The following is a 24,077-nucleotide window of genomic DNA, read 5'->3' as shown; positions in this document are numbered from 1 at the left end:
GTCATTAGCCTGCAAGCCTTCGTTCCCCTTTCCCTTCTTGGTTTATCACTTAGGCAAGTTCTGTACAATGTTTGATTTGGGGGGCAGTAGTTGACTGCTTTCTTTCCAGAGGTGCTTTTAAAAAATGAAATAATCAGCCTTTTCTGTGTGGGCTCATGGCCCTAGGGCAAGGAATCTAGCAAGGTGTGAGAGCATCACACTGGCCACAGGAAGCGGGCAGCTGGGGATCACGGAGAGGCACACGATCTCCCAAATCTAAGAGGAAACTGGGTGAGGGGCTAAAGTACACGTGGACGTCACTCAAGGGGTAGCGAAAGGGAGTTGTCTGTCAAAATATAGCTCAGAAGTTACTTAAGTGAATGGAAGAAATGAATTAGAACAGGTGGGATTCGAACCTAAGAGTGATCAGAACAGGAAACAGAAGAAGAGGGGAAATTGGGCTTTGTCAGGAGTTGTGGGTGTCCGAGACCCTCTCTGTTCTTGTTCTGGGGTGCAGGCGCTGGGGTACGCCTCAAAGACACTTTGTGTTAGTGCTACAGTCAGCCAGCCAGGTGGCTCCATCCTTTGACAGTTGCTGCCCCTGAAATGAAACATTCGATGCAGAATCCTTTCGCAGCTATACTGCTTTTTTTCTTTTAGTTCTTTTTTTTTCCCCCAAATAACACTCTCTCGAGATCCTGCATTTCTCACCCAGAATTATGCCATAGCTACATCCTCGCACTTGCGTCTTGTGTTCCGCATCTCCTGTTTCTTCGTGTATTTTAAAAACCCTCCTTGTCAGGCCCAGATTCCTGAGTCCATCACTCCTCCAGCCCTCTAGTTCCTAGTAAAGTAAAAAGAAATTCCCACCTAGAGTCGAGCTTGGATTTTGACAACATCCAAGAGTATTGATAATGACAGCGACCACGTGAGAAGTCGGTCAAGCCAAGGTCCGCAGCACCCGTTGATGTCTCCTGTGTCACGGGGGGTCAGGCTGACCGTCAGTTCCATCGCTTTGTAGCGATCGCTGCCTTAGATGTTGAGGGATCGTGTGTGTGTTATTATTAGAGCTTCCGTCCACTAAGGAGAAAGCTGAGGATGAAATTTACGTACAGGTAGATTCAAAACTGCAGTTGGCCATTGCCATCTTCTGCATAATGTTAGAAGATACGTAATTTTGGGACTTTACTCCCAAATAGCTAGTCCAGCTGATTTAAGAATTGACTCATTCACCTACTCTCGAGCTGGAGCGTTTCCTTTCTCTTGGCCCAGCCCCTCCGCTGCATTTTCAACAGACTGACCCCGAAAATAGTCACACAAATTCTGTGATTGCCTTCTCCAAAAAATGTTAGCACTGCCCCCAGATCTGTACGTTTGCTACCACGCCCTTCCTTCCTACCATCTTCTCCCTTCCCCCTGAGAAGGTGGAACGCGTAGGACCTGGTTTTGAAAGGGGTTTTTTTGGTATTTTTAGAGCAAGCACCAGAAGCACCAGGCCTTCGAAGCAGAGCTACACGCCAACGCTGACCGGATCCGCGGCGTCATTGATACCGGCAACTCCCTGATTGAGCGTGGGGCCTGTGCCGGCAGCGAGGATGCCGTCAAGGTAGGGCCCCCGCCAGCCCAGGGAGGAGAGGGGCTGGTTCGACTTGTCAGCGCGTTACAGCCAACTCGGTGATGGCTTTAAAGCACAGCCTTAATAGGCGACTTTGGGCTACACCACGGACAGGGACGCGGGTGGGAATGGCTCCTCTGAGCATTGTCCGTTCTCTTCTCGTGACTGTGTCACCTCGGCTTAAGCCCAGCGGGCTCTCCATGGACGTTACCATTTCCGATGGCTTCTTCTCGTCCCTAGGCCCGGCTGGCTGCCTTGGCCGACCAGTGGCAATTCCTGGTGCAAAAGTCCGCTGAAAAGAGCCAGAAACTGAAGGAAGCCAATAAGCAGCAGAACTTCAACACGGGGATCAAGGACTTCGACTTCTGGCTCTCTGAGGTAACGCCGAGAGGTTCTCCCTTCTTGTCCCCAGAGGATGTCCGGTCTTTTGGGATAGTAGATCGGTCAGCGAGTGAAAAATTCAGGACAGTTCAGGGCTCTCTCGGTGCCCCCTTTAGCAGACATCTTCATAATCAGATGGGAGTCGTGTGCTGTGTGAGATTCATGAGTGGAAGGCGGGAATGTTGAGAGGAGAGAGAGCTCATCTTGGTGTGGGACTCATCTCTATAGGGAGCGCAAATAGGAGATCATGGGGTCCAGGTGGCGGGCGGCTCGACCGAGTCGGCCCAGATAGGAAGTCACAGTCAGCCACGCGTCCTCAGTAGAAAAGTTGGAGAGTACAGAAAGTATAAGAAATAGGAAAGTTTCAGAGATCACCACTCTGTGCATATTTCCGTGAACATTTGTAGAGCTGTATTCTTATATATAGTTGGGCTCACGATGTAATTATCATTAGTACCTATTGAATGTGTTATCCTAAGTCACTAGAAATTCTTCCTGACCATTTGAATAACTTCCTAAATCCGTCATGGAGTTGTACCGTCGTTTAACTGTTCCCGTGTTGTCGGATATTCAGGGATTCCAGCTCTTTGGTGATATACATTGTGCTGCAGTGAACACCTCGTATGTTAACCTTTGCCCATGCTGCCGAATCTCTCCCTAGGGCAGTTTCCTTGAAGTGGTATCGCTGTGCGTTTTGCCATCATACCACTGCGAAGGTTCAGTGACCCTGCCTTTAGCTGTGGAAGTTAAATTCATAGGCGCTTGAGTCTGTTTGATTGACAGAAAGGGAGAGTTTGATTGACAGAAATGGACAAAGTCCTTTTAAGCCGTGGAGCCGATCCAGGCCGAGCAGGCATAACAACAACTTGTGATTGGGAAGTTCACCGCTCCCCATGCAGACACCCAGAATAACAGCTGGGCATCCTGGATTGTCCGGAACGTCGCATGGGCACCATACGTGATCTTTCCTTTTTGTCTCTCGCTGCCAGGTGGAAGCCCTTCTGGCATCTGAGGATTATGGCAAAGATCTTGCTTCTGTGAACAACTTGCTGAAAAAACATCAGCTACTGGAGGCGGATATATCTGCCCACGAGGTGAGCAGAGGGGATGGCCAGGCCAGTGTCTGGATACGGCTGTGCATCACCTCCTGAGGACCAGGGTCCTTGGGGAAGGGGACTGATGTCCGTCACTGAATGCCGAGGTTCTCAATCATTGTGGTCTCGGGCCATTTATACTCTGCACTGTTATCGAGGGGCCCCTAGGAGTTTGGTATTTGGACTTTGTCTACCAGTATTCAGCATTATTAAAAGTAAGTGAATTTTAAAAGTTAAATTATAAACGATATCGAAGGGTTATATACTGTACAACTTCATTTATCTAACAGTCTCAAAATGACAAAATATAGAGTTGGAGAACAAATTAGTAGTTGTCAGGGGGTGGGGACAGGGTGGGCGTGCAGCTGTAAAGGTACCAGGAAATTTCCTTTGTGCTAACAGAACAAGGTCTGTGTCTCGATTTTGGTTGTGATTACATAAACCTACCATACAATGAAATCGCGTGGAACCACACAGTGCACTCACAGAGACACAAACGAACACACATAAAGAATGGTGGGATCTGAATGAGGTCTGTGGCTTGGTGGTATCAGTGTCAGCTTCCTGGTTTTGATACTGTGCAACTTCTTATGAGTCTATAATTACTTCAAAATAAAAGATTAAGAAAATAAATTTATTAACTTATTGAAAATAATAAAACCATTATAAGTTAACGTAAATAACTTATTTTGTGAATCATAACTATTTTCCCAAAAACAAAAGTAATAGAGTGGCGTTGGTTGTATTTTTGCAAATTTCTCTAATGTCCAGCTTAATGGAAGACAGCTGGCTTCTCATAGCTGCTTCTGAGTTCATTCTGTCGTGAGGTGTCCTCTGCGATGAAAGTACAGCCTCACAAAGGGAGTAGTGTTTTCATTCAGATAATTAATGTGAATATGTGATACTCCGCTAAACTCAGAAAGTGGTAGTTTCTTAAAGGTTAGTTGCGACGTGCACTCTGAAACCATATCAGTTTTTATACCATTCTCTATTAAAATCCACTGGTCATGTTGAACTTCCAATGGATCTTTTATCCATGCATGGTTGCAAAATCATCTGGGAAACACTGGTTCACTGAGTTACGTAGATCTTCTAAATGTTGACGTGTTTTGCTATATCTTCACATTAGTAAACGTCACAACCAGTTGCAACAGAAAAATTGTTACTTATTAGAAAGCTGTCAGGCTCATAGAAGTAGGTGGAAATTTTCCAAAATTCCAAATTTTTCATGAAACTTTGAATTTGATCATTTGCAACAGACTCAGTTTTTCTTAAAGTGACAGGTTCACCTTTTTCATTCTCGACACAGTGTTCGTCAGGTCCCAAAGTGTGAATGACCACAGTTGGTTGGTCTTTCACATACGCGCAGTGGCCCATGAAAAAGCAGCTCGTTGAGCTCGCACCACGTGCCTGTCCTCGAGAGTCCTCGCACTCCAGCGTGCAGCCGAAGTGCATGCCTGTGCTTCCCATTTTCCCACGCATGTACTCAAAATGGATATTTAATAACGTTAACAGCTTTGGCTGCTGTTTAAAGCGTGTTTGTGAGTGAGATAGCATTTTTTCCTGCAAGTGCAGGGCACTGAGGAAATTTGCTCAGTGCGGTTTGCCACGGCCTTGGGCTCAGGCACCAGCGCACCCCTCATCGCTTCTGCACCATCAGTGCAAATGACCACGCTAAAAATATAACGTCTGTGTGTTATTACAAAAATAGTCCTGACCGCTTAGAACCGCAGGGACCTACACACCACACTTTGAGAATGTCAACATTCCACAGCGAGTAAACCGTAAACCAACCTGCCAGCGAGGAACACCGCCCTTAGTTTCAAGCAGGCGTTCCCAGAGACCCGGATTCCTGACCCCTCGCACCATGTGCCCTGCCCCAGGATCGCCTGAAGGACCTGAATGGCCAGGCAGACAGCCTGATGACCAGCAGTGCCTTCGACACCTCCCGAGTGAAAGACAAGCGGGACACCATCAACGGTCGTTTCCAGAAGATCAAGAGCATGGCGGCCTCCCGGCGAGCCAAGCTGAATGAATCCCATCGCCTGCACCAGTTCTTCCGGGACATGGACGACGAGGAGTCCTGGATCAAGTACGTGCTGTGGGCCCCCTGGGATGCCCCTTGAGCCTTTAATGGCAGTAGGAAGCATGTGAGAGGAGGTCCCACGACTGGACCGTAGTGGTGAGACACGGAAGTGAGGCAGAAGGTCACAGCCTCAGCAGCCACGCTAGGCCTAACCGTGGCATACACTCCCCATGGAACGCTTCTGTTTCTTCTGACGTCCCCGTGCGCAACGATGATGGTCAGCGATGGCCTCCAGCTGGTGGCGATGCCCGACAGTGACGCTCGACCTTGTCTAGACCCTGCCCTGACATCCCCGGGGAATCTGACCTGGAAGAGAGTCTGATCACTTGGGGAAGGTAGATTCTTGAAGGAAGGAGAGTTTGTTTTTAATCCTCACTCCTCCCCAAGTTTCAGTCTACCCTTTCCAGTCGATGTGTCACGTAAACAGCAGTTTTACAGATAAAAATCTCTCAGTTCCTCACAGCCTTTAAAGTTACATCACTATCTCCATAATTCCGTGTTTAATATGTGTATATTTGGTAAAGTAGGGTTGATAGGGTGATAGCACTGGCCCCTCCCTGCTCTCCAGTGTACCCCGACCCTCTGTGGAGTCAGACACAGTAGGTGCTCCCAGAGACATATGTGGACACTGTTCGTTTGGGAAATAGAGGCTGTTGTTTTCCAGAAGACTGGCAAGGCTTTTCCTGGAGAGCTGGGTGGATGTGGGCGAAAGGCATCTGGGGTCCGTGAATTTCATAGCCCTTGCGACCAGACATCTCCAGCTGAAAGCCTGGAGGTGCAGAGACACTGCCTGTGTCATCCAGGGAGAAGAAGCTGCTGGTGAGCTCTGAGGACTACGGCCGAGACTTAACAGGTGTGCAGAACTTGAGGAAGAAGCACAAACGGCTGGAGGCAGAGCTGGCCGCGCACGAGCCTGCGATTCAGGTGAGCAGGGCCCTTCCGGCCAAGCGGGCAGCGGGGTTTATGTGGGCCCGTGCCACGCACTGCGAAGCCCTTTGCTCTTGTTCATTTCCCTGAGGTCTCTACGGCGCTTATGACGCCTCATCCCAAACCAGGAAGGAGCAGCTCTGAATGCGATGTTGAAGCCTTTTCCTGGAAGCATCTAGAAGCGGGGACTAGCTGTTAACCTCTCATTCTTGTCTGTCAGGGTGTCCTGGACACTGGAAAGAAGCTGTCTGACGACAACACCATCGGGAAGGAGGAGATCCAGCAGCGTCTGGCGCAGTTTGTGGAGCACTGGAAAGAGCTGAAGCAGCTGGCGGCGGCTCGGTGAGCGGCCAGAGGGAGGAGCGCGGGCCCCGCTCCTGGCTATGGTGGGGAGGCTTGCTTGGAGCTTCCGGGCCCTCCTGCCACCTCCAGGACCCTTAGGTGTGCAGGTGCCACAGTCGGCTTGCTCCAGAGCCACCTCTCACAGGCCCCTGCTGAGCTGGTTCCGTTACGTGAATCTGGACCCAGCACGTGGTTCCAGAATTTCTTGTTTGACCAACACTGTCTCTGCTTCGTGTTACGCAGAAGGCTCGACTGAACCGTTTACATCTGACGCTCGTCTCACTGTTAATGTTTTTAAGCGCGTGTTAACTCTCAGTCAACGTTGGACGAGGTCATTGCTGATTCTTTTCTGTCTCCTATAACAAGGGGCCAGCGGCTAGAAGAGTCCTTGGAATATCAGCAATTTGTAGCCAACGTGGAAGAGGAGGAAGCCTGGATCAATGAGAAAATGACGCTGGTGGCCAGTGAAGATTATGGGGACACTCTGGCTGCTATCCAGGTCAGAGAAACTGAAGACACCACCTGATTCCCCTCCAGCAACTGCCTGCTGGTCGCCATTCTCCTGCTGGTTGGTTCAGTGGCTGTGCCCTATCTAGGGGAGCAGAGTCAGCAGCCAAGGTCTCATCGCTGGATTTTCCCCTCACGCTAGAGACATTTTCTCCCTGTAGACAAATTGGCATGACTGAGCCCCATCGTCAAGCAGTATTACTAGTGTCGTCTTCACTGGTCATTAGTACTCCGCTAGTTAGCTGTGGCTGCCATAACTAAGTGCCACAAACTGGGTGGCTTTAAAACAATAGAAATTTATTGTCTTATTACAGTTCTGGAGGGTGGAAGTCTGAAATGAAGGTGTAGACAGGGCCTTGCTCTCCGAAACTTCTCAGAGAGAATCAAACCCTTCCTTGTCTCTCCTGCTTCTGGTGACCCCAGGCATTCCTGGGCTTGTGACCATATCACTCCAATCTCTACTTCTGTGTTCAGTGGCTGTCTTCCCTCTATGTCTGTCTGTCCTGGCATTCTCTCTGGGTGTGTCTGTCCAAGTTTCCCTTTTCTGATAAGGACATCAGTCATAGTGGATTAGGGCCCAGTCCGATGGCCACATCTTACGTGATTATCTCTAGAGAGACCTCGCTTCCACATGCACAGGTGCCAGGGGTTAGGACTTCGCCACGTCTTTTGGTGGACATGGCAACACTACGTAGTGCAATGCTGCTGTCACTTGGGCTCCTGCATACAGCTGCACTGAGGCAGAGGGCAGCTGGGCTGAGGTCCATGATGGCATCAGTCGTGCGGCCGGCAGCTGGTGCCAGCTATCGCCTGGGACGTCTCAGTTCCCCTCCACATAGCCCCTCGTCTTCCAGAAAGGCCTAGACCAGCTTCTAAGGCAGCATTCAGAGAGACAAAGGCAGAATCTGCAGGGGTCTTAAGGCCTAATGTCAGACGTGACACAGTGTGGTCCTCACTACCTTCTATAGTAGAAGCGGGCACAGGGCAGCCCAGGGTCACGGGGTATTTGAAGAAATTCCCTGTGTTGCACATGAAGGTAGAATGTTCTCGAGTGCGTGCCACCAGCCGCGGAAGCAGAGTGTGCATTACCGAGAGTCAGGGTGGCCCCTGAGCCACACCAGGAACCCTATGGGCCGGTCAGGGTGATGCGGGTAGAACTTGGATGCAGCGAGCGGCCTCCTCCCCTGTGTGGTTGAATTCCCTGGAAGCCAACCCGACGGGCACTGTCTCCAGTGCATCCGTTGTCCTGAGGAAGACAAGGCTGGGAAGGTCCCCGAGGAGACGTGCTGAGGGTAAAGCTCCACGTGAGTGTGTCATGCTGTGGCGTTTATCTCAAGCTCACTTTCTGTTCATTCTGTGTCCTAGAGGGAAATGGGGATGCGACGCTGACTGATGAGTAAGACCTTAACCCCTGACTTGGGCAGGCCTCCCCTGCGTCACTCCTGGGCCCAGCACAGGCGGGTCCTCGCACTGCACCCAGGTTTCACTCTCTTCGTCATTATTTTGTACCTCTCTGTCATCGCTGTCCCCAGCTGGACTGTGATGCCCATGGGGCAGGCCCCTTCCAGTTTGTTCCCTTCCGCCCCGATCCCTGGCACCCTGGCTCATGCCAGGCTCTCAGTGTTGGCCTCGCTGCTCCCGCTGCAGGGCTTGCTGAAGAAACACGAAGCTTTTGAGACGGACTTCACCGTCCACAAGGACCGCGTGAATGACGTCTGCACCAACGGACAAGACCTCGTCAAGAAGGTGAGTAAGACCCCGGTTCCCATGCCAGATGCTTGCCTGCTGGTGCCCCCGTCGCCCACTCAAGCCTCTTCCCCATCACTCCCTCAAGCCTCTTCCCCATCACTCCCTCAAGCCTCTTCCCCGTCACCCCCTCAAGCCTCTTCCCCGTCACCCCCTCAAGCCTCTTCCCCATCACTCCCTCAAGCCTCTTCCCCGTCACCCCCTCAAGCCTCTTCCCCGTCACCCCCTCAAGCAGAGTCCCCAAAGGTTTGCGTGAGACCATTAGCAGTCCCATTCCTGTGTTCTGTAAAGCAGGGGAACAGTTCCATTCGTTGGACGTTTCTCCCTTTTAGAAGCCAATCCATAAAGTTACTCGGCGGCTCTTATTTTCTGCCCTCATTAAGCAGAGAAGCATCCCCATCAGTCCCTCTGTGACAGCGGCACTCTCCCACGGCTGCTCTCTTCATGTATTTCTCAAACAATAAAGCCCCTCAGAGCGATCAGGAAATAGAAGTGAGCAGATCCTAAAACTCGCCCATCAGGCTGCCACCAAGACCACCTGTGAGGTCTTCGTACCTAACCTTCCAGACCTTTTCTTTCACACGTACAGCTGTCCACTGGATGAAATAGATATCTTTCTGATTGGATCACATTACCCTATAAAATTACCTAAAACCTGGCTACTGTACAGAACGTTGAAGAAATGAATGTTAAAATCACAAGGTTTATTTTGTCCAAACAGCTCTTTAGAGAGAGAGCAGAAGTAGATAAGAATTTAACTGTTCTTTCACAAGCAGTGACATCACACGTTCAAGTTCCAAACAAAATGTAGTGCCCCCGTTGGTCACAAGTGAATCACCACCAGTCACTTAGGTGCAGTGACAGACATTCAGCACTGAATGACAAACAACTTGTAACAACTATAATTATCTGGCACAAACACATAAGTGAATAAGATTTCTCATCAGAGCAGTTGAGCCAGCTTTCAGGCCTTGAGACTAGAGATTTGCTCCATAGTAGTAACAATCGGGTGAAAACCCATGTTCACCAGAGAGCTTTCAAGAGCTTTTTTTGCATGCCCTCTCATAGGCAAATAAACTAGCGTGAAACTAATTTCAGACACAGATGACGTACATATAGAGATGAGGCCTGTGTACAGCTCAACACATACACACACCCCTGGATGAGGTTCTCTGTTCTTTAAACCTGCGGCATAACTGGTTTGTAAATACTCTTCAGCCCTCCAACAAAGAGTCCAATGCATTATTCTCAACAACAGGCTTTGTTTCCTGCCTGAGTTTCTCTTGAAACTTCATGCTGACGTGTGGAATATGTTTTCAAATACACATTTAACCAAGACTGAAGCAAAGTGGGGCTTAATAATTTTCAGTCTGCTCAGTGTCAACACATTTTCCTGAACTATCGTTTTTATTGCATATTTGTGGTAGTAGCCATTTTTTGGATGTATAGTATTTACGTGATCATTAGGCCTTTTTCCAGTCTTTTGCCATCAATAATGCTGACGAATACATCATTGTGACTTAACATTTCAGCATATTCCTCGTTCGTTCTTTAGAGTTAGTTCCTCTAAGTGCAGTTGCCAGTATCCATCTCTTGCTCTGAGAAGTGTCACCCGCCCTTCTCCCCCCGGCGGTGCGTGGGGCACGCACATGGCCCACCTGCCAGGAACTGAGGCCTTCCCGGGCGGGGAGGGTGCACATCGGGTAACTTTACAGGACATGAGGCTGACTGGAACGTGCTTCTCTTCACGGCCTAGAACAATCACCACGAGGAGAACATCTCCTCAAAGATGAAGGGCTTGAATGGGAAAGTGTCTGACTTGGAGAAGGCTGCGGCGCAGAGGAAGGCGAAGCTCGACGAGAACTCGGCCTTCCTCCAGTTCAACTGGAAAGCCGACGTGGTGGAATCCTGGATCGGTAAGCACTGGCTCGCTGAGCCCCGGGGTGCTTCCCCACCCGGGCCAGGCGGGCTGCTCTGGAGTCCCAGCTCAGCTACGCTCTACGCTGCGGGTTTTCTTCTATAGAGAGGAAACCAATCAAATGTAACCATTTCAGAAAACCCTCCAGAGCCAATGTCCTGACCCAGGGAGCCAGGCCCTCAGCGGCGCCCAGCACTGGGCCAGCACGAGGGTTAACAAAGTAAAACTTGGATGATGAAAGCAGCAGTGGACAGCACAGCGGCGGGCACCAGACTGCGTCAGCACTGCCCCCTAGCTGCCCGGGTCCAGGGTGCAATTGCCTTGGTCGAGGAGGAACTAGACTGGTTTCGAGACCCATGTGACCTTGGTAGTTGCTGTGTCACATAAGTAATGTGGCACAGATGGAGAATGGGGGTCTGGGGTGCAGAGAGGAGGCAGCTAATGTAGGTTCAGAGACTCTTCTTAGTAATATTCAAATTTAAATGTAAATAAGGTAATTTTTCTTTTGAATTTATCTCACTACGTTGACATATATATCCCGTGTTTGGTTTTCCAGGTGAAAAGGAGAACAGCTTGAAGACAGATGACTATGGCCGCGATCTCTCTTCTGTCCAAACTCTCCTTACCAAACAGGTCAGTTGTGGCGAATGATGGTCAGCATTTTTCTTTGAGACACTTGACGATTTTACAGTAGGCCCTAGGGACTCGGTGGTAAACAAGGCACAGTTTCGGTCCTCAGGGAGCTTCTAGACTGGGCTTGTGTGCTACAGCCCGATGAGCGCTCACAGGGCTGAGCGCAGCAGGATGCGCTGTGGACTTCCGCTCCGGGCATCTGGCCTCGGTCTGCCTGGAGTTCCGGGGTGGGGCGTGGCCTGAGGCTGAAAGCAGGAGACGGGAAGTAATCTGCGGTCTGAAGGAGATGCAGAAGAGTGGGTAGGTGTGACCCGAGTGGCAGAAGGTGGGCACTCTGGGCTGACAGTCTGGTTGAGGCGCTCAGAGCAAGTTCCAGTCTCGTTGCGGTCACTGCAAATTGGCCTGTTGCTCCTTGTCCAGGAAACCTTTGATGCTGGCCTGCAGGCCTTCCAGCAGGAGGGCATTGCCAACATCACTGCCCTCAAGGATCAGCTGCTGGCCGCCAAGCACATTCAGTCAAAGGCCATCGAGGCCCGGCACGCCGCCCTCATGAAGAGGTGGAGCCAGCTTCTGGCCAACTCGGCCACCCGGAAGAAGAAGCTGCTGGAAGCTCAGAGTCACTTCCGTAAGGTAAGGGTGGGCCGGGCAAAGCTCAGCTGGTCCAGTACCCAGGGAAGGCACACCCATCTTCCATTTGCCACGCTCTGTCCTCAGCCTGGCACAGAGGTGTTCTGCACAGGGGCGTGGAGTCGGCTTAAACCGAGGCCAGTGAGACCCTCTCCTGCATGAGGCTGCCATCCAGGAGGACCCAGGACAGACTGGGTTTACACGTTCTGAGGGGGAAAGGGAGCAAGGGAAGAAATGCGGGGGGCTTTCGGAAGTGGAACTGGAGAAAGGAGCTAAGCCCGCCACATGCCGTTTTGACTCTGATGCCCTAGGAACGCCCCCCCACCTTTCCTGCCCCCAAACGCTCCCTGCCGCAGGATGGCGCTGCCAGCCCTGGCCCCTGTCCTAACTTGGTCTCCTCTGCTTGCAGGTAGAGGACCTCTTCCTGACCTTTGCCAAAAAGGCTTCTGCCTTCAACAGCTGGTTTGAAAACGCAGAGGAGGATCTGACAGACCCAGTGCGCTGCAACTCCCTGGAGGAGATCAAAGCCCTGCGAGAGGCCCATGACGCCTTCCGCTCCTCGCTCAGCTCTGCCCAGGCCGACTTCAACCAGCTGGCCGAGCTGGACCGCCAGATCAAGAGCTTCCGCGTGGCCTCCAACCCCTACACCTGGTTCACCATGGAGGCCTTGGAGGAGACCTGGCGGAACCTGCAGAAGATCATCAAGGTGCCCTGCCCGCTGCTCCCTGCACTTCTGCCCAGGCTGTCGGCCTGTGACCTCTGCTCAGAGAAACACCTTCCAGCTGGAGGGTGATGGGACTCGGCAGTGGAAGCCCCTTTGTCAGAAGCTACCGGGTGTCAGTCCAGCAGCACGCCCCCTGCCGGTCTCAGTCACTTCCACAGCACATCTTGCCAGAGTTCCCGAAGGCTCGTATGCAGCCAGAACTCTGAGCTCATCGAATGTCTCCCAGACCCCTCCTTGCTGTCCCCGGGTTAACATCAAGTCCTCCCTGTCCCCCTGAGTGACTGTTTTCTTGTTGTGTTCCACTTCAGAAAACTGTGTCCTGCTCCTTCCAGATTGTAAGGCCAGCTGCTTCATTCCCAAGGGCAGAGAGTCTCCATCCTGAGCCTCTCTGTGCAGGAGGGGCCGGGAGTGGAGCTGACGTGGCCTCTGCCTCCCTTTGGTCCTTAGGAAAGGGAGCTGGAGCTGCAGAAGGAGCAGCGCCGGCAGGAGGAGAATGACAAGCTGCGCCAGGAGTTCGCCCAGCACGCCAACGCATTCCACCAGTGGATCCAGGAGACCAGGTGCCAGCCCCGCCCCCCGCTTAGCCCTGGTCCCCGAGGCCGAAGGCCCAGGCCCGTAGCTGCAGGGTGAGGGGGGCTCTGCCAGAACGCAGAATGCATGCTGGGAATGAGGAAGGAAGGGCTAGGAGGACGGGTAGGCAGAGTGGGCACAGTGTCCTGAAGGTGCTTTTCCCAAAGATCAGGTTGCTAGGTGTCCCGGATTGGGTGGGAGCATGCATGGCCCCCGTCAGCCCCGAGCGGCGCCTCAGTGACAGATCGGTGAGGGGTCGAGTACGGTGTGCATACTGATGCTGTTGGTTTTGTTTCTCTTTTCTTCCTTGTGTCTCTCTCTGTCCCTTCCTCCCGATCGCTGCTGTCCGGACACCACCTTGTCTTGCGGCTACTCGGATCCCATCTCCACAGAACGTATCTCCTCGATGGGTTAATATTGTCTTCTTATTTCTCTGGGCTTGTGGTGCGGTGGTGTCTCGTGTGCTTGTCCCTCTGCCCTGTGTGCCCCTGTGGCCTGGCTTTCGGAGGATCCCAGGATGGCCCTTCCTGACCCTTCCTGCCCTGGGCAGGCTGCACTTCCCCTGCCCCATCCCTGTCACCTCGTAAGGAGCGTGTGCCCTGCCCCACAGCCCACTGTCCCCACAGCCTGCGGTCTGGGAACGAGAGCCACTTCCACCTTTCTGTTCAGATTCCACGGGCTCTTGGGTAAGGAATGTGACCGGGCCAGGAGGCCAGAGCTCAGTCCAGAGCCGCCGGAACCCCATGTGGTTCAGCGCAGGGTGGTACTGGAGTGCTCTTCTGCTCCTCCATATTTAGTTCTTAGGAGGTTGTAGGCATAAAGTGGGATGACAGTATTTAAGGGGCTCAGGCTGGTGCAGTAAGTCCCCGGCCGTGCACTGACCTCTCCCCCAGCACCCCCGTTTTCCCAGGGACAGGTGCCGTTTGCCCTAATAGAAGACAGAAGTGTCCAGTGTTTCTGAGTCATGGAGAGACAGGGCTTGGGAGGAGCCCGAGGAGCAGGGCTGTCCCACCCAGTCCCAGTAGGGGCCTCTCCTCCAGGCCTTGGTTTCTGCCTGGATCGGTCAGCTTTGCATTCTCTTCCAGGCCCACTGTCAAGGACAGGGTTGATGGGACAGGTGTCTTAGACTAGCACTCCTAAGGCTGTGCAGATAGGTAAATTGGGCAGTAGGAGAAATATGGCCACACTGATCCGACCCCACGTGCTGAAGGCAAAATCGGTCAGAATTTAGGGATCAGTTTCTCACTTGAGCTCATAAGCCACGTGGCATCTGCTCTTCTCCTGGGCCCCTGTGGCTGTCTGCTGGTCTTGATCTTGTCTCCGTAAGGTGCCATGTTTCCCTTACCGTGTGGCTCCTCCCCAGCCCTGACCTGTCTTGCCCAGTCCCAGTGTGAGCTGCCCCGAGGCTGCCTGCCTGGCCCTCGTCTGCCCCTCCACAGGTCCCTGCCTGTGCGCTGCCAGCTTGCGCCTTGTGGGGTGTGTCTGTCTCTATGCTCTTGCCTTCCCTTTCTCTGGTGTATTCATTTGGTTTCTTCTCTTTGACTAGCATAGCATATCGTCGGGTCATTCGTGTCTATCAGTATGAAGTTGGGGATGATCTGTCTGGAAGGTTTTTCTCATTTTTCTTACCTCACTGTGGTTTTACCCATGCACTCTGACTTCCCAGGCGGCTCTGCTTTCTGACTAACCCACCACCCTCGGCCGCTTGGGATGGAGAGGTCTGTCCCCCTCTCACTGCACTAGCACCTAGCCTCCTGCCCCCAGGTCCTGGGGGTGTGCTTTGCCCTGGGGGACTTGGCGTGACTGTGAGTCTGCTGGGGTAGGAGAAAGCCTGGGGCCTTGCCTTGCTAGACACTTTGAACTTGGGGAGGTTTCAGAGCTAACCCTGGCTCGCGGGGTGTTAAAAGGGTAGGTTGGGGCAAACATGGCTACAGGGTGGCTGGGCCAAAATCCCACCAAGGACACGCGCACAGTGTGACTTGCCCCTGCACGTGACCCCAACCCGTTTGTCGTCTTCATTCACTGGTTGTTTTCTGTGACCTTGCACCATGTTATGTCGGGAAGATGGAGGCTCCCCAGACACCCCCTGCTCTTCAGAACGTGGCCCTGGAAGGAACCTCTGGCACTGTGTCTCTAGGTCATGGACCCTCAGTCTGGGGCTTAGTGACAACCACTTCCCTCCTTTGGGCAGAATTAGAGCCATTTCAAAACCTAAATCTGGTCACGATCTCTTAGCGCCCAGTTTCCACGTCTGCGGGTCATCTGATTGCCTCTGCTGCCACTGCCGTCATTCACTCTGGAATGTGGCTCCCCTCCTTAGGAGCCTGCAGGAGACTCCAGGGATTTCTGGGGGGCGGCTGTCAGCTTGTCAGCCTCTCCTCTTCCCTGCGGTCTCCCCATGTGTCAGGTGGCAGGGCTGTATCGGGCATCTACTCTGCGGCTGCAGAGGGGGTGCACTGTCATGCCTGTAGCCTCTCTCTGTTCCCATGGGGGCACTTTAAAATCATTTTCTGAGTTACCCCTTGAGGGCCTAACATGGGTCAGTCACCATGTTACAGCCTGGCTGGGCCTGAGGAGCCACATGAGAAATGAACCCAGCCAGGGAACAGGGAGTAGGCTGGGTCGGGCTCAGCCGTGGCCCACCAGTTGGCCTTGGGCAGGTGGCACTCCACATGTAGCAGCAGCTTCCCAGCCCTGAATTGCGAAGATACCACCGCCCTGCCTGGCTCCCAGGGCCACTTAGGAAAAGAGAGCTGGTAGCTAAGTTTTGTTTCCTTAATAAAACTTAGGACTGTAGATGGTTTTGTCTAAGGATAATTTCTAGCAGGCCCTTCTTGCCTCACTGAGCTTCCGTGTTTAGGTCCTGCATGGTGGAAGAGTCCGGGACCCTCGAATCCCAGCTCGAAGCTACCAAAGTAAGTGCCCCGCGGGCTCCCAGCCTAGCCAAGACTCGTCAGCTCACCACCCCCGCAGGTCTGCCTGCTTTAAAGCTGGGTGCAGGCTGGGCTAGTCGTGTACCTCTTCCCCTCGGCTTAAAGCAGGCTGGGCCTCCATCATTTTAAAGAAATTCTTTGTCTCTGATGGTTGCTACCTGAAGGCTTGCTTAAAAAGAGTCTCCTCTGGCCCTTGGCACATACGGTTCACTGGGCAGGTCTGCCCACTGGTTCGTGATGCTCACGCTGAAATATTTCCCTCTTCTGAGGCTGCCGATGTCTGCCCTGCACCCCAACCCACCTTTCCCTTTGCAGACAGCCCTGCACTCAGGCTCGGAGGGCCATCAAGCAGGCCCTTGGGCCTGGTTACAGGCAAGAGCCCGTCCCACACATCTTTGCTTCCCCATCCCTGCAGCGCAAGCACCAGGAGATTCGAGCAATGAGAAGTCAGCTGAAGAAGATTGAGGACCTGGGGGCAGCCATGGAGGAAGCCCTGATCCTGGACAACAAGTACACGGAGCACAGCACGGTGGGTCTGGCCCAGCAGTGGGACCAGCTTGACCAGCTGGGCATGCGCATGCAGCACAACCTGGAGCAGCAGATCCAGGCCAGGTACCTGCGCCCGGCACCAAGGGCTGTGGGAAGAACCAGCACAGGTCTTCTGGTGGGCTGGGCGCTGTGTGGGGTGGCGGGCCCGGCCCCTGATCCCTTCTTTCTTCCAGGAACACGACAGGAGTGACCGAGGAAGCCCTCAAGGAGTTCAGCATGATGTTTAAGTGAGTGCACCTGCACCCTGCCTGGCCGGGGAGGCGGGGCTCAGCCGCGGGGCCTGTGTGCTTAGCTGTCCTTGGCTTTGTGCTGCAGACACTTTGACAAGGACAAATCTGGCCGCCTGAACCACCAGGAGTTCAAGTCCTGCCTGCGCTCCCTGGGCTACGACCTGCCCATGGTGGAGGAAGGGGAGCCTGACCCAGAGTTTGAGGCAATTCTGGACACTGTGGACCCGAACCGGTGAGCCTCGGCGGGTGGTGGGAGCGGCCATCCCTGAGATGCCTGCTGCCCCCTCTCACTGCCCTTGCCCCTCCCCAGGGACGGTCATGTCTCCCTGCAAGAGTACATGGCTTTCATGATCAGCCGAGAAACCGAGAATGTCAAGTCCAGCGAGGAGATCGAGAGCGCCTTCCGGGCCCTGAGCTCTGAGGGCAAGCCCTACGTGACCAAGGAGGAACTGTACCAGGTCCGGCCTCTGCTCCCTCTGCCCGGGGTGGGGGTTGAGGTTCCTTTGAAAAGTAAAACCAAAGGCTGCCCAGGTTAGGGACAGCTGCATCCACGGGAACAGGCCTGGTTTGTACTGCCCCCTGACCCGTGAATCCCAGTCCAGGCCAGAGTCTCAGTCAGCTCACAGGACCGGCTCCAGATTGTGGGCACAGACCCTCCTGAAGCGTGGGCATTAACGTTTTTGAAGTCTACCTGCCCTGCCCCGCCTGCGCCCCCTCACCCCTCCCACCCTTGCCTCAGCGTGGCTGGTGATGACTTGTCTGACAGGTGCCATTTTCCCTTCCAGAACCTGACTCGGGAACAAGCAGACTACTGCGTCTCCCACATGAAGCCCTATGTGGACGGCAAGGGCCGCGAACTCCCCACTGCTTTTGACTATGTCGAGTTCACTCGCTCGCTCTTCGTGAATTGATCCTCCCGCTCCTTGGTTAGCCCGGCCCAGCTGCTTGCCCTGCCGTCGCCTTGCTGCATGTCACCTCCTCTGTGCTCTTAAAAATATTCCAGACAGTGTTACTTTCCAATGTAACTTTAAATTTGCTTAGCTTGGGATAGGACTTAGTAGAAAATGGTGCTTCAATAAACTGCTTCTGGTCCAGTCGCAAACGCCACGTTGCTGTGGGGACCCAGATTCCTGTCTTGAAGCCAGCTGCCCCATTCCAGCTTCAGAAAAATCTAGGCAGCTGTCTCGTTTCCCTGTTCTTTACCACCCCCACCATTTCGTTTTCATGTAATAGACAAATAAATGACGCCTCTCCCCCAAGACTTGTTTTTCATTCATTTTCCATCAGAAATACACAGCTCAGCACGGCTGTAGCCTCACCCCACCTGCCTCTGCATTTAGTGACACGCCCCACCATGGCTTTGATGTCCTCAGGTAGCCACCTCTGCTGCCAGCTGGTCTAAGTCCTCTGTCTCCCGGGGCCCCTGTTCAGTGAACTCAGTGCTCAGCTGCCACACCTTCACCGTGCCCTTGGCATCGCCAGCGGCCAGGAGCTGAGTTTGCTGGCGATTAAATTCAAGACAGTAGACAGGGCTTTCATCCTGGGTTTGCTTGACTGAAACCGTGGGTTTCTGGGAGCTTTTGTGGAGATCAAACAGCTGCACATCACCTGCAGGGGGAGAGGTCGGTAGGATAAGAGGGACCACAGCACAAAATAAGAATACCGCCCAGTTCACTCTCCTTCCCACACGGGGGAGGCGGCCTCAGCCCAGGTGCGGTCCACGTCTAACCGAGAATTCCACGTAAATGCCTGGGCTGTGCACTTAATGGATCCAAGCCTGGCATGCCATTTCCTACCTTCACCAGAAGCTGCCGCAAACACCAGGGGGCGCACTGGAGACCAGCGCACAGCAAACAGGTACTTGTGCGACAGCTGCAAGGATGTCAGGGGCTGGGCCTGCAGCATGGAGTACAGGTGGATGTGGCCATCGGTTCCCGCGCTTAGGAAGAGATTCCTAGATGGGACATGGGGCAGAAAGCCAGGCAAGGGGATGAGTGCTGGGTACTCGGGCTCCTGAAAAGCCCCCCTGGAGCACCAACCTGGGGGCCTCGGCAGGGAGGGGCCGATCCCCCAGGCCGACCACCAGAGAGCTGGACACCAGCGCTCAAATGGGGAGGGCCCAGGCCAGGCTGCAGGTCCTTTCGGCGTTCTCTGGTGAGGCCTGGCGGGACTCCTCCGCTCTCCCTGTGGCTGATGGAGGACGATGACCCCCAGGCCGGGCCTTCCCTACCTGTGGAAAGGGGAACAGCTCACAGAGTAGACAGGGCCGCCATGGGGAGAGAAGGTGAACTGGGCCGGGGCCCGCAGGGACACAGAGCTGGGCATCCGCGTGAGGGCGGCCTCTTCCGCTGCCAGGGAACACTTGAGTGGGAAGCCGCCTTCCGTGCCCAGAACGAAAAGGCTGGGGTCAAAGCTGGAGAAAGCCACCGCCGTGGCGCCCACCTCGGTCTCGCCCCGGTGAGGCTATGGAGAAGTGGACAGCAGGGCAGAGCCAAGGGAATCTGGTCAGTGTCCCAAAGGAGCCCAGGCGCACGAGTGGACGCGACGGCCCAAAGAGATCGCGGCCCGGCTCGGCGGGTGGTGCTGGCGCCCGTGCCCGCCTCCCAAGGCTCACCCGCTCGGGGGGTCCCACAGGCCGGAGCTGCCTTGGGGGCCATCCCCCGGGGCAGCGGCCCCAGCCCCCGCGTACCTTCTTCAGCTTAGTGTTCCGTGGCAGCTGCTGCACGACCAGGGCGAAGCCCTCGGTGAGCCGCAGCTGGCCTGCCCCGGCCCCCTGCCAGAGCAGCACCTTCCCGTCAGTGGCCACACTCAGCACGCGGAAGCGGTGGCTGTGGCGGGGCTCGGGTAGCCAAACCACCTGGGACAGGACAACAGAGTGTGGGGACAAGGTCGAGGGAGGGATGCTTGACCCAGCCCGCCCCCCACCTCCCAGCAAGATGTCATTCTCCACCCCGCTCCCTTTCTCTTCCCGGAAAAAACAATTCAGAGGGGAGGCCTGGGAGCCGCCTCACCCTCCAGGGGCAGGCGTGGAAGGCCCCAAGTCCTTCCCCCAGTCCCAGCAGAAAGCCAGGACAGCTGGGAGCCCCTCACTGCAGCTTGGGTGGAGGAGTCCGGGAATGGCCCAGGGCCCTGGGGGTGGCTCCTGCTAGGGGCAGGGTTGTGACTCATGCCCCAGGAGCTCCAAGAATGCAGAAAGCAGCTGTCCAACTGCCAACTGCCTGGTGACCTTCTTCCACGGCTGTGCCAAGCGGCACCCTCTCTCCAGCTCTGCCTCAAGCAGCAGGCCCATGACAGCAAGACCCAGCTTGGGGAAGGAGCCGCCGACCCACCCAACAGCCCGCTGCTCTGACCTGGGACACAGGGTCTCTGTGTGTGTCGTCTGTCAGGCCTGTACGCCAGAGCAACGGGTCCTCAGGACGGCTCATGTCCCACACCAGCACCTCGCCACTGTACAGCCCACCTGCAGGACCAAGTAGGCCCGGGCAGGAGCTGACGCACGCCCAGCAGCCTGGCTTCCTGGCCAAGTACCCAGCCCTCCCAGCCCCTGATCCAGAATGCAGAGCCACTTCCCCCAAAACCATCCTGAGGAGGGAAAGTCCAGGTCCCCAGGTCTCACACTCTCCTGCTGTGCCCCACCCTAGGAAGCGCCTCCTGCCGCCAGGCTGACTGCCCCTGCTCAACTGCAACCCCTCCAGCATGACCCCCCTTTCCCAGAATGCTCAGCTCCTATCACCACTGACAGCTCCCCAAGGGTGCCTGCTTCTTCCGGCCTCTCACCCTGACCAGGCTGCACCTCTGCATGGCCCACACCCCCTCAAGACTCAGCTAAGGACCTGTCTCCTCTTCCCCTAAGGTCCACACCTGGCACAGGCCGACCCAGCATCCTCACTGAGCCCAGGGGTCAGTCCCCTGTGGCCTCTGCCTCCCAGGAGTCCCGCCCTGGCGGGGGGCCCAGTGGAGAGCTCCCCTTTGGCCACCCTCTGCGGGGTGGGGAGCAGAGGTGAAGCAGGCTGGGAGCTCACCTGCAATATGGGACGGCTGCGTGGGGTGAAAGGCCAGGCACATGACCGCGCTGGGCACCTCCACCACCGCTGACGGCTGCCGGGGGCTCAGGCCTCGCCGGTCCAGGTTCCAGGCGCACACGAAGGACTTCAGCGTGCTCCAGTCTCCATCGTCCAGCCTGCAGAGACATGCCTCGGCTGGCTCTGCTCCTAGGCCAGGGGCTTCATCCCCACCTTGCTCCTGTCACCTGACCCACCTCTCCCCCACCACCCCCAAACAGATCAGCTCGTGCCCCCATCATACCCAGACACTGCACCAGGTATCAAAGTGGCACAGGCTCCTCCATGGCACCCCAAGGGCATGACTTTCTCTGCAAAAGGGTCCCCGGGAACCAAAGGTGGGTCCATACAATGGTGGGGTGGGGGCACCCTCGCACATCAGGAAGCAGCTCGTGGAGGTGAGGCAGGCCCAGAGCTCACTGCCCAGGGCTGGCCGGTGGGCACTGGGAGTCCTGGGCTCCAGGCCCCTCCCTCCCCTGCTCTCTCTCTGCCACCCCATTGCCCAGGCAGCACTGAGAAGGAAGACTCCCAGAATAAGCAGGCTCTGGGCCCAGCCTTCACTGTGCAGACAGGGTGACAGGCTCGGATAGGGGTCCAAGGGCCTCCCACTGCCCCACACCTACCACTGCTGCCACTCACCGGCCATAGGCACAGGCCACCACAGAGCCGGTCGTGTTCCAGGAGACACTGGTCACATGCATACCCTGTCCTTGGGCTGGGGGGTAGCTCAGGGTGTGCAGGCAGGTCACCTGCCAAGAGACAGACCATCCCCAACCCTGAGCCTGAAAGCCATACAGCAGGTGGCCTTGACACCACCTAACAAAAACCACACACAGGCTTGGGCTTTCCCAGACCCTGAAAGCTATCCAAGTCCACAGCCCAGCCCCGGAGGAAAATGTGGAGCCTGTGTGCCGACACCTTCCCTAACAGGATGCTTCTGGAAACCCAGAAGGAAGGGCCTTGCGAACCGAGACACGCAGCCGGCCCCGGGTCATAGCTGGACCCTGTTCTACACACGATTTCAGAAGCTTTGGCTTCTGGAGCTGGATGGTGCTGATGGCTGCACAATGATGTTCAGTGCCACAGGGCCGTACACCTAAAAATGGTTAAGATGGTGAATTTTATGTTCTGAGTATTTTAGCACACACAAAAAAGTGTTTTTAAAGCCCTGGCATCTTCTTTCTCAGCCTGCAGCAGGCTGGCGGCAGCGAACGGGAAGGCTGGCAGTGCCGTCCTCCACGAGGCTCGGCACAAACCTCCCAGGAAGCGACGTGCAGTAGGCCATACCTCCTGTGGAAAGCTCATACCTCTTGACCTCAGAGACCCACACACAGAAACTATCCGATGGAAAGAATCCGAGATCCATAAAAAGTAGTATGGTGGGGTCCCACGCACACTGCTCACGAGAACGCAGAGGCACGTGGCCGCTGTGGAAAACAGGCTGGCGGGTCCTCGAGATGTTAAAAAGTCACTGTGCACCCAGCAGCCCCGCTGGGCGTCCACTCCAGAGAACTTACAGCACGCTTACAGAAACACCTGTACACGAACTTTCACGGCATCATTCATCATAGCCAAAACGTCCATCAGCCGACAGACTGAGGTGACACGTCCCCACGACGGAGTATTACTCAGCCACACAGGGTCTGAAGTGCCATTAGATGCTACGACACGATGAACCTCGACAACATCCTGCCAAGTGGGAGAAGCCAGTCACAAAAGACCCCCTCTTATGTGGTTCAGTTTGTACAAAATGTTCAGAACAGACCAGTCTACGGACAGAGAAAGCAGGTCCGTAGTTGCCAGCGGCTGGGGCTGGAATGGGGAGTGAGGGCGAGCGGGGATGGGGTTTCTTTTCGGGATGAGAAAAATGTTCTAAAACTGACTGTGACAATGGTTGCACAACTCTAGAAAATTAATATTAAACTCACTGAACTGTACACTTTCCATGAGTAGATTGAATGGGATGTGAATTCTCTCTCCAGCTGTCATTTTAAAACAGAGCTACACGGCGGGGTAGGGAATGGAGGGGGCACGAGAAATCATTCAGGGATCTGGTAACATTCGGCTGGTTTCTTCATCTGGGTTCTGATTCCACAAGCGTTTTCACTTTGTGAAAAGTCACAGCCCTGAAAACTTGTCGTATGCGTATGTTTCTACGTTACGTTCAATAAAGGTTTAAATTAGAAACAAACCACGGTTGCCTCCCTTATGTGCAGTTCCCCTTTCTGCCGTTCCAGTTGCCCAGAATCCACCACCGTCTGACAATATTAAATGAGAAATTCCAGAAATAAAGCATCCGTAAGTTTTAAATTGCACGCTGTTCTGAGTAGCGTGATGAAGTTTCTCGCTGTCGCACCCCGTCCTGCCCAGGGCGGGAATGACCCCTCTGCCCAGTGTCTCCACGTTATACACGCTCCACGCCCGTTAGCCACTTAGTAGCCGCCTCAGTATTGCAGTGCTTGGGGTCAAGTCACCCTTATCTTACTGAATAATGTCACATTTACATAACTTTTATTACAGTATAGTGTTACAATTGTTCTATTTTATATTGTTGTTGTCAGTCTCTTACTGTGCTCAATTTGTAAACTGAATTTCATCACAGGTAAACGTATATAAGAAAAAATGGTATATATGATGTCCTCACCTAACTTTTAAGCGAAACGATGTATAATGAAACCAATTTTATCACGGGCTAATTGATACAAACAAAAGTTGAGTTCCACAGCAACTCATCAACACCGTAACAAAACGGCTGAGTGAAGGGGCCTTGTTCCAGGACCTGCGTGTGGCACAGGGCTCGGAACCACCTGGGGTTTTGGGCATCATTTCCCACGGATAAGGGGGGATGCCTGAATAGACATTAAGTTATTTATCATAACACCATAATTGCAATGATGGGGACAATTTACCATCAACAACGAGACAACTAAGTAAGGGAGGTGATTAGGGGATAATGGGGCTGTTCTATACCTTCGCTGGGGGACGTACAGGGTGTGGGGGTTGGGGGTGTTTGCCAAGACTCAGTACAGCACAGAGGGTGGATTTATCTGCATAGAAAATAGATCTTGACAAACCTGACGCAAAAAAAAAAAAAAAAAAGTTCATGAATGAAGCATTAAGTGGCATTTTAAAAGGACAAATGTGAAGTCTGCGAA

At 54.1% G+C, this 24,077-nt stretch overlaps 2 protein-coding genes across 8 annotated transcripts in view; one reads left to right on the top strand and one right to left on the bottom strand.

Annotated features, from left to right (window-relative positions):
* SPTAN1 (spectrin alpha, non-erythrocytic 1) overlaps nucleotides 1-18,120 on the top strand; it is a 48,032-nt gene extending 29,912 nt beyond the window's left edge. Inside the window, exons 35-54 of one of the 4 annotated variants that reach the window (XM_011364178.2) lie at nucleotides 1,454-1,585; nucleotides 1,835-1,972; nucleotides 2,965-3,069; nucleotides 4,953-5,161; nucleotides 5,959-6,079; nucleotides 6,303-6,424; nucleotides 6,791-6,923; nucleotides 8,579-8,677; nucleotides 10,434-10,593; nucleotides 11,152-11,228; nucleotides 11,649-11,858; nucleotides 12,265-12,561; nucleotides 13,027-13,139; nucleotides 13,542-13,559; nucleotides 16,010-16,064; nucleotides 16,498-16,694; nucleotides 16,805-16,858; nucleotides 16,947-17,093; nucleotides 17,172-17,319; nucleotides 17,647-18,120. In XM_011364178.2, coding sequence (XP_011362480.1) covers nucleotides 1,454-1,585; nucleotides 1,835-1,972; nucleotides 2,965-3,069; nucleotides 4,953-5,161; nucleotides 5,959-6,079; nucleotides 6,303-6,424; nucleotides 6,791-6,923; nucleotides 8,579-8,677; nucleotides 10,434-10,593; nucleotides 11,152-11,228; nucleotides 11,649-11,858; nucleotides 12,265-12,561; nucleotides 13,027-13,139; nucleotides 13,542-13,559; nucleotides 16,010-16,064; nucleotides 16,498-16,694; nucleotides 16,805-16,858; nucleotides 16,947-17,093; nucleotides 17,172-17,319; nucleotides 17,647-17,772 — 2,661 coding nt within the window. In that variant the 3' untranslated portion in view covers nucleotides 17,773-18,120. Of the gene's footprint in view, nucleotides 1-1,453; nucleotides 1,586-1,834; nucleotides 1,973-2,964; nucleotides 3,070-4,952; nucleotides 5,162-5,958; nucleotides 6,080-6,302; nucleotides 6,425-6,790; nucleotides 6,924-8,578; nucleotides 8,724-8,867; nucleotides 9,107-10,433; nucleotides 10,594-11,151; nucleotides 11,229-11,648; nucleotides 11,859-12,264; nucleotides 12,562-13,026; nucleotides 13,140-13,541; nucleotides 13,560-16,009; nucleotides 16,065-16,497; nucleotides 16,695-16,804; nucleotides 16,859-16,946; nucleotides 17,094-17,171; nucleotides 17,320-17,646 lie in introns of those variants that run through there. The other 3 variants (XM_011364176.2, XM_011364177.2, XM_023532998.1) reach the window with 3 other exon arrangements.
* Nucleotide 18,121: 1 nt separating this feature from the next.
* Nucleotides 18,122-24,077, bottom strand: part of WDR34 (WD repeat domain 34) — a 16,568-nt gene continuing 10,612 nt past the window's right edge. For 2 of the 4 annotated variants that reach the window (XM_011364179.2, XM_023533000.1), the window contains 7 exons: nucleotides 21,562-21,671; nucleotides 20,884-21,041; nucleotides 20,212-20,321; nucleotides 19,551-19,718; nucleotides 19,092-19,324; nucleotides 18,658-18,815; nucleotides 18,122-18,469 (listed from right to left, as the gene is read on the bottom strand). In XM_011364179.2, the coding sequence (XP_011362481.1) occupies nucleotides 18,231-18,469; nucleotides 18,658-18,815; nucleotides 19,092-19,324; nucleotides 19,551-19,718; nucleotides 20,212-20,321; nucleotides 20,884-21,041; nucleotides 21,562-21,671 (1,176 nt within the window). In that variant the 3' untranslated portion in view covers nucleotides 18,122-18,230. The remainder of the gene's footprint in view (nucleotides 18,470-18,657; nucleotides 18,816-19,091; nucleotides 19,325-19,550; nucleotides 19,719-20,211; nucleotides 20,322-20,883; nucleotides 21,042-21,561; nucleotides 21,672-24,077) is intronic. The other 2 variants (XM_023533001.1, XM_023532999.1) reach the window with 2 other exon arrangements.

Source organism: Pteropus vampyrus, unplaced genomic scaffold, assembly GCF_000151845.1.
Source record: "Pteropus vampyrus isolate Shadow unplaced genomic scaffold, Pvam_2.0 Scaffold95, whole genome shotgun sequence".
NCBI lineage: Eukaryota > Metazoa > Chordata > Mammalia > Chiroptera > Pteropodidae > Pteropus > Pteropus vampyrus.
The sequence above is the reverse complement of the archived record's forward strand: the minus strand, read 5'-3'. Positions and strand labels throughout refer to the sequence as shown.